Below are 9,150 nucleotides of genomic sequence, written 5' to 3'. Positions count from 1 at the left end.
ACGTGAAGGTGCTGATAAACCAAACACAGTATTTGTTTCTGTGATTCTCCAAATCACACACCACCTGGACCATGAGAGCAACTATTAAAGCTTCAAGTGGTGGGCTTGAAACAAACAACAGGATACCCTTTGTCACACAGGGGGTGGTAAGCTGGTAAGGCAAACGCCATTCATTACCATCAGAAGTTGTTCGGGCCCCAAATATCAGCCAGTTCAAGAGGGTTTTGGAGAAATTCACGGACAAGTGGTCCAGAACTGATTACTCTAAAGGAACATTAGGGATGTTAGATGATACACCCCCTAACCATTTGGATGGAGGTTCAGGAAGGCAAACATCATACAGTTCTTCCAAAGATCCTGTTGTTAACGTCACAGCGATGCTGAAGGTCCATCCTAACTATTAGAATGGATGTAAAAGAGGGCAACCACTCAACGGTTCCCAAAAGCATTCTGAGATGACTTTCAACAGGATGTTAGACGGTCCAACCCCTATCCAACAGTTCAGATTCAAGGAGGGTGACCACCGAACAGTTCCTCCAAACATCCTGTTGCCACAGTTAGGAGGATGCTGCATGATCCGTCCCTAACCATGAGAATAGATGTCTCCAGGAGGGTAACCGTCAAATGGTTCCTCCAAGCCTTCTGTTAGCCACTGTCAGTGGCATGTTAGAAGGTACATCCCTAACCCTTAAAATGGATGTCAAGGGCAAAACCACCAAATGGTTCCTCCAAGCATACCATTAGCCACTGCCAGTGAGATGTTAAATGGTACATCCCAAACCACTGGGAAGGATGTCAAGGAGGGTAACCACCAAGCAGCTCCTCCAAGCATACAGTTTGCCACTGTCACGGGGATGTTAGATGGTACATCCCTAACCACTATGAGGGATGACGAGAAGAGCAACCACCAGACAGTTCTTCGAAGCATCGTCTTGCCACCATCAGAGACAGAATACTAGGCTGGATGGACCATTGGTCTGCTACAGTAATGGCATTTTTTATATTCTCGTAATGTAATATGCATTTTACCACCAATCACTGGAGAATGAAGTGGTAGCTGTCCCACCAACTTCTTAAGGTTGTAAATACCTAGATGAGGATGAAGCCTCCACATTCACTCTTCAGAAGAGCTGGAATGAAACTTGGTATTTGGTCATCTTTAACCCTGCATTCTTTGGGTTTCCCAGACCCAAACACAGTATTGTCTTTCGCTCCCACAAATATGCAAAAATCAGCAGAGTACAACTAGTCCCTGAAATAAAGGCATTATTCAAGGAACAAAGAAGTAGAAGGAGGGATCCAATTAAAATGATGAAAATCTTTAATTTTTATTTAGGTATAATTGTACGGACACGTGTATATACAAATACAGATCTTAGGGTTTGTTTGTGGCTTTTTTTTTACATTTTCTTTTTTAAGTTCATATAAGGTAAGCATTTCAAACAGCACTCAATGAATAAGTGCAAAGGAACTGCAAAGCAGGGCAGTACAAGCACAGGACCACACTGAGCTGGATTTTTCACACCCAGATGCACACACAATGAGTGGCTTCAATGGGGTGTCAAGAGTAAGCATGGAAAGCGGATTTCGCAGACTCATGGGTAACCTCCAACATGCCAGCATCTATTAAACTGTACAGACAAAGGCAGCAAGCCTATTGTAGGGAGATTGGTCTCACATCTGAGAAGCTCAAGGGCAAATGCATGGGAAAAACTCAGTGATGCCAAACCAGAAACAGATCTGCCCATTCACTGCTCCAAAAAAAAAAAAAGACAAAGAAAATATTTTTTCAAAAAGGAAAGTGGAGGGAAGGAAAGAGATAAATGGGGGAGGGTAAAGAGGGTAGGGAGCAAGGGGGTGTTAAAAATCAAAACTAGTGACTACAACTCTGAGTGGGATGAATGGAGGGGAGGAGTTAAACACTTTTCTGAGTTTCTGAAACTGACCGAACCACCTCTGTCACAAGGCAATGGGTCACCCCAGGTTTCTTGGAAAATTTACAGGTGCACTAAATTTTTCTTTTCCTTCCACAATTTCACAGAAGCAGAAATAACCCACATTTCAACTTTCCCAAATTGGCAGTTTGGGATTCAAGTCCATGCGCATGCCACACATGATACTGGCAAGACTCCTCCTGAAAAACAGTCCATGAAAACAAAATCAAACAGAAAACAGAACGGAAGGTACAGAACCATTACTAAATCCCCTAAGCCTTTAAGAACCAACATGCTGAAAAAAAAAGAATTACAGGGCTCCCACATCAGACCTTAAACATTGAGGACAAAACATTGATCACCAAAAGTCATGTTATACTGGGACCTGACATTGTGATGTCTTGAGATCGGGTGAGCGATTTTCACAGATGATTCCTGTATGCTGCAGTGTCACGGCCACCTGTTACGCGGTTCTCAGCCATGTACACTTTTGATGCTTCAAAGCTCTGTCTTATAATCAATGCATGTTTTAGTAATCTGAAAGTCTACTGTTCTCACTTACAAAAGACATAAGAATCAAATTAATACTTTATTATCAAACACTATATACAACAGAGGTTGCTAATAATACAGAATTGAAAGAACGTAGCTTTTTTTGTGTGTGTTTTACTTGTCTTTCCTTCGCCATCCAAGAAAGTACAGTACAAAACAATGTTCTGAACACGCAATGTTTCCTTGTCCATTGAAGGATACACAGTATCCACTAAACAGACTGATCCTTATTTCCCTGCTTCATGTGGCAAAGCCCTTGGCAACCAGGAGTGCAGGTCACTGGGGGGTTCTATCTGGAGCCACGGGGCAGCCGGCGTCGCCCTTCAGGCTGAGTTGCTGTTTTGTTTGGGTTCGTGTTTGTTGAAAAGCTGCTCGACACATCCTCCTGAGCTTCCAGAGGGTTGAAACAACACAAAAAAGAAACATACCGGCACTTTCTTAAAAGGACTGAGATTGCCTGATGTCATCAAGTAATCCAGGAGGCTAGCTAGTAGGTACACTACCCTCACAATGATGTCATTTATAGCTGGTGGAGCACTCGGTCTACTGGCCTTAATAGCCTTGCTGTTTTTCACTTAATTAGCAGTGGCACTATGGAGAGCAATGGGGTTTAACTTCACCGTGAATGCCACTCGTGAAAAGGAAAGCCCTGCCATTATTTCCTTATCAATTAGGGACAAATGCTAGAAAACCAGAGAATTCACCGTTTCGAGAATGAACTCAGTACGGTTAATGCCCTTATAACAACTGCCTGCACTCATTTATGGGGCTTGTTTGCCTGTGGGTTATGGAGCACACAGGATTATTTTGCTTCTATCTACTGATCTATTTTAGAAGGTGTCATTTTTCTCGCCCAAACCCGACTGTCCCGACAGTCCCGCGATCTTTAATAGAAAGAAACGCCACCAGGTTCACCAAGAGTACCCCGAGAAAAAGAGGTCACTGAATGATGTGAGCTCCTTTTTCAATGAAATGGTGGCTGCCGTAAATGCTAGATTGTGGTTGTCTGCCGAGCGCTCTCTGACAATGAAAGATTAGCTTGATGGTTTCTGTGAGATCAACAACCCCACTCCTCTAGACCTTTTCAAGGACAGTTTCTGTAATCACTCTCTATGCCAGACTGGGTGGGATTGGGTGAGCCAGGCTCTAGGTGAATACGAGTGAAGCTCTCCTGGATGCCATAACATCACTGTTTGTCCTTCATTCGTGTATTTTTGGACTGCATGAAATTCTAAGCAGGAACTTTTCTCCCATTCTTAAATCCTATCCATTTAGATGCCCAATTGCCTGTTAAGTGTGTGTTTCATTAAAAAAAACCCAAACTGATATATAAAAATCCTTATTTTGTTGGAATGCAGTCCAGTTTTCACATTTAGCATGATACAGTTCTTTTTTTTCTTTTGAAAGGCTTTGTTTCAACCAATATAGCAAAAAAGGGCTAGATTTTCCATTGGTCTGACACATTTCCCTGACTAGACTTTGGAGTTCAAAGTTCATGGCAGCCAGGCCAGTAGAAACCCCAAGGCTTGCATTTCCTGGCGATCGACTTCTAGAACCCCATCTTAATCATGCTCAGATTCCTTAAATAGGGTCATCCCACTTTCTCCACGAAACAAGATATTTCCCCATATTCTTCAACGTATAAAGGGATACCACTTTTCTCACAAGTTCAAATAGGACAAGCATATATACTCACTCTCAGGATAAAGTATATCTAAATAATGTATTTTCTATTCTAGTGGATTTTTAAAAAAATATTTCGTTAAAGTCTTTGGGACCCCTTCTGGTTTATCTCCTGCACTTAAACCCATGTTCCCTCTACTCTTTAAGCTGTGTCCAAGGGATAGAATAGGAAACACCAACACTTGAATTCTTATTCCAAACTTTAAGACATTTTCCCTTTTGCACCCCCAAACAGGTCTGACTGCCTCTCCTGAATGGGGGATTGATGTTTTGCTCTCCTTTGGTTGAGGAACTTGGAGCACAAAATGGCTGTAGGGAGGGAGAGTCAGAGGAAGGTGCTAGGACACTGGAGAGCCAGTGGCCCAAACGTCTTTCCTCTAGCCACTGAGGGCCTGTCTGTGTACAGATTGCTCGGGAGGAGCATCCAAGGCTATCAGATCATGATCCCTGGCTTGTGAGCCCTGGGGAAGGTCACTTTATACACAAAAATGCCTCTTTGTGTGTGTGTGTGTGTTTGTGTGTGTTTAAATAAAAAATAATTGTAGCACCATGGTGATCTGTTTTCAAAGAAAAAAAAAACCCAACAACATCTGGTGTGCACTACCCACTTACCAACACATATCAGAGGCACTCACACATACACACCCCGAATGTATTTTTCTCTATATTACCTTGCTTGCTTTGGGCTAGCATTCCTACACATAACCCTCTTTGTAGAACAGAGCTTCCATTCCAGAGCACAAGCTTCACTGTTAAGAATGCTTTAAGACCGTTATATTAAAACCAATGTCTTTACCTTTTAGAAGCCCGTTCTTTTAGAAACTCCTAGCGGAAATGGTGTTATATCTATTCTTAATATCTCCCCTCCAGTCCTGACATGGTTACATGATGCCCTACGTGATCATCTTACAGTACTGAATGAGAAGGTATAAATAGCGTACAAGATAGTAAAACCCTCCTGGGCCGACCCTTCACTGACTGAATCTGCCACTATTCTTACCTGTCTGCATTCAGGTGACACAGTAAGCTAAAGGAGGAGAGTTCTTAAAGGAGAATGCACAGGAAAATAAGGATCACTGGTGTTACTATTGCAATTTGGCATTTTCATCTGGAGGCCTTACAATTTGAGAAAGTGAGAAAGGGATGGGAAGGACTGGGAGCGGAGGAAGGTGAATATTAGTTATGCCTCCAAAATTGTGGCTTCTCGTTCAGGCTGAAAGAAAGAAAAGGAAAATTTGACATCTGCAAAAACCAATAAAAAGTCCCTTTCTTGGGATGAGCAGTTAGGTGGATCTCTGATGTTCCACGACCCCGGATGTTTTCTGTGACAGGTTACTGGAATAGACTGTGCTATAACGGCAAAAGCATCGCCAGGAGGAACAGTAGGACTGCCAACAGCCGACTGGATATCCTTGGTGTTTGTGCCGCGTTCTCCCCGCGCGATGGCTCGGCTGACTCATGGACAGTGTCATCTGTTCAAATAGAAAGCACACATTCCAATAAGATTTCCCATCCTTAATCATCCTCTTCTTCTTCTTCCAGCAGTCTGCTGCTAGCAGACTTCGGTGCCCTCTGCAAAGGGAGGTAACGGACCTGGTTCTATCATTGACTTCCATGTCTGTATAATCACCAATTATTTATAACAACCCAAAGGCAGGCTCAGAAAATGGAAGTTCTTTCTCAGGAATAAGAAAAAGACCTTGGCAGATCCGCTCGCACGATACCGGCAAAAGCACCTAGGCCACGATAACTCATCATTAGCCGCACACCTTGCCCCCCTAACTGAATGTGCCTGTGTTTTCTTAGGCACTAATGGAAAACAACTACCACACTGAGACAAAAGAGGCAGTCGTTCCTTTTGTGTTTCAGTCACAGGCTAGGATGACCTGCCTATTTCCACCGGTGTAAAGTTTCTTTAACGGCAATGTTAAATGCCTGGCCATTTTAAAACCTACAGTCGATGAATCTTCAAATCGGAAAAAAAAAATAAATCTGAAAACAACGGCCTTTTAGATGAACTGTACATAAAGCACAGCAAACCTCAATAAAATGCCCACCAGCTCAGCTACAATTAGGAATCAATTACAATACCATTTCCATTACAAAACCCTGCTTCTCCCGGATTAAATTACTTGAACTTGGCTATTTTAATTTCTATCTGGCTGAAGCCTGGCACATAAATTATCAGCCTGGATGCAAATTCCCCTCTAAATAAAATGGATTAAGTCCGTTAAGCCTTTTATTTAGCTATAAAGTGATTTTAAGAGAGTGCTTGTGATTTTTGGTGTTCTTCCTGAGCTGCATGATTCAAACCAGGCTTAACTTTTGGAAGGGGAATTTTTGCAGCAATTTAGTTCCTGACTCTAAATTGAGAGTTGTATTTATGCCATATTCCACCCTAAAGCTGACTACCTTTTTGCATTAGGCTAAATGACCCCTGCAATGCTCATTGCTTTGAGCCAAATATGCAACTCTTTGGCACTCTGAGGGCCGGTGGAATTTGGAGGTGGGTTTCACATTGTTCACGGGATAGGGGGATGGGAGGGATGTACAGAAGGTTGGGGAACCCTGAGCAGAGCTCTCAGGTACTTAAAAACATCTCTTAAACCTTTGGCCATTAAACTTAATAAAGCTAATGCCGCAGTGAACGCGTACTTTCGGGCCACTGAAAAACAATGAAAACTCTCCGACATTAAATTCACACAGTTCCCCTGGATTTCTTGGCAACTCTGATATCTTGTCAATCCAACCACTGAAGTAATTCAGGAGGAAATAGTTTAAGGAACTAGAGTCCCCAAAGGATGCTGGTGTTGGCTTCGCAGCACAGTACTTTTGACAATTAGACTTTCGAAGGTGATGGTGTCAAAATAATTTTTTTCATTATCTTCAAGGCCCTGCACAAAATTCTCCTCAAATGGAGGGATCAGGATGCATCACATAAGGGTCCTCCTATGACAAGAGTCAGCATTACACACATGCAGGCCGTTCTGTGGCTTTTGTTGTTCTGTAGATGTGATTCTGCCCACCAGCAGTTATGAAATGTGCTCTGGTACATGGAAAGGCATGCTCTCCTCTCCTCTCCTGGCAGCCACACATGCATCAGGGGAGCATGTTTTCTAAGCACCCTGGCTTTTTCTCCTCCAATCAGGAGGAATCCAGACAGTGGAGGACAGTTTGGGTTTCCTCCATAATATGCAGAGTTGGGAGGGACTTAGTACATTCCTGAGCATGATGCAAAGAGAAGACCACTCATTAATAATAATAATAATAATGTTGGTATTTGTTAAGTGCTTACTATGTGCCGAGCACTGTTCTAAGCGCTGGGATAGAAACAGGGTAATCAGGTTGTCCCACATGAGGCTCACAGTTAATCCCCATTTTTACAGATGAGGGAACTGAGGCACAGAGAAGTTAAGTGACTTGCCCACAGTCACACAGCTGACAAGTGGCAGAGCCGGGATTTGAACTCATGACCTCTGACTCCCAAGCCCGTGCTCTTTCCACTGAGCCACGCTGCTTCTCTAATGTAAAGGAAATGTATTCATGTCTGGCTTCATGTTCGTGTACCTATTATCTAAAAGGGAATCTTTGAGCCCAGAGGGGTTCAATGGGACAACAGAGCAAGATGAAAAGTGGAGTGAAATATCTTGAATAGCCAAACTCTTGAAATAGGAATTGCACAGATCACTTCATTCTAGTGGAAATTATACTTGAGTGGGCAGAGGTCACATTCTGCATTTTATCTCTTTAGCAGGGTGTGTAAATTCAGGTGCATAGAGTTTGGGGGTGGGGGAGAGTATCTTTAACCTACACTGGAGTTGTGATTTTTAGTGTTTACACATTTGCTCTACAGAGGTGAACGGATAATCACTTCAAAAGTAGGAAGAATCAATCTCAGTATAATTAAAGCTCACAACACTTAAACCTTGAATCTGGCCTAGAGCAAAAAAGTGTAGCCACTGCTCGCCCACATCATTGTATTTCCCCTTTATGATAAAAATCATGGAAACTCCTGAACTGTGGGAAAGCTGTGTCCACATGCTGCAATTCTTTCCAACCATACTGTATTACTTGGCCCTGATTGCTTTTCCACTCCCCATTGCTTTATTGCATGGAGCTAGGGAGGGGAGGGGATGAATCTGACCACATGTGAAGGTTCATACCCTATCTTAACTTTAACACCCTGTTTAAACTCCTATCTCTACCAATGCCAATCTCCAAATTCTTGGCTGGCAGCTCTCCTCAATAAAAACAAATGATTCAATCAGAGGTGTTAATGAGACATCTTTTCTGGCTGATCTAATCCTCACATTTAGAAACAATGACCATATCCACATTCTTCACTTTATTCCTTCCTAAAACATCTATTTGCCACCACGCAAACAGGGTCTGAAACAAGTGCCCTAGTGTCGAATGACAGAGTACTAGCTTGAAATAGAAGGATATCATAGGGTGTGTCTCTGGCCTGTTCCCACCTTATATCTTTGGTGAGAAAAGACTGTGCGGATTCAGAGTGAGAGCACAAAAAAAAAAAGACAGATACATTCCAAAGACAGGTGAATTAGTAGACAGTGCATACAGCATGCAACAGAATTCTTCCAGACCATCAACATTCTTTAATATTGTTATCCTAAAGCTTCCTTCCTATCCCAGCAGCAAGGATGCACGCCCTCAAGCTATATCAGTATCACTGTTTCAAGGTTTTGGTCCAGTACTTACCGACACACACAATCACACACGCACACACATGCCCACACTACAAGAAATCACCTCCTGAGGAATAACTGGCCTCTAAATTTCATCTGCATGGAGTGGGAAAAGGTGAGGCCATGGACTCTCCATCTGACCTCTGAATACGTCAGGAAGTGGGCAGGTTGAAGGAGGGAGGATCTCTGAGAATGCCATCACCTTGCCGACCCTCTGCCCCTTTCCTGGCCCATTCAATGTTTACACTGCTCAAGTCATCTCCTATCATCTGTGG

General features: G+C 42.9%; 1 protein-coding gene across 2 annotated transcripts in view; it reads right to left on the bottom strand.

The window, feature by feature from the left end:
* Positions 1-1,298: 1,298 nt before the first annotated feature.
* The window catches only part of EFNA5 (ephrin A5), a 257,625-nt gene continuing 249,773 nt past the window's right edge, over positions 1,299-9,150 (bottom strand). For both annotated transcript variants that reach the window (XM_007672819.3, XM_001513474.4), the window contains one exon: positions 1,299-5,641. In XM_007672819.3, coding sequence (XP_007671009.1) covers positions 5,520-5,641 — 122 coding nt within the window. In that variant the 3' untranslated portion in view covers positions 1,299-5,519. The remainder of the gene's footprint in view (positions 5,642-9,150) is intronic.

The sequence above is a fragment of the Ornithorhynchus anatinus genome, chromosome X3, assembly GCF_004115215.2.
Source record: "Ornithorhynchus anatinus isolate Pmale09 chromosome X3, mOrnAna1.pri.v4, whole genome shotgun sequence".
In the NCBI taxonomy this organism is placed as follows: Eukaryota; Metazoa; Chordata; class Mammalia; order Monotremata; family Ornithorhynchidae; genus Ornithorhynchus; species Ornithorhynchus anatinus.
Note: the sequence above shows the minus strand (reverse complement) of the source record. Positions and strands in the feature narration are given on the sequence as shown.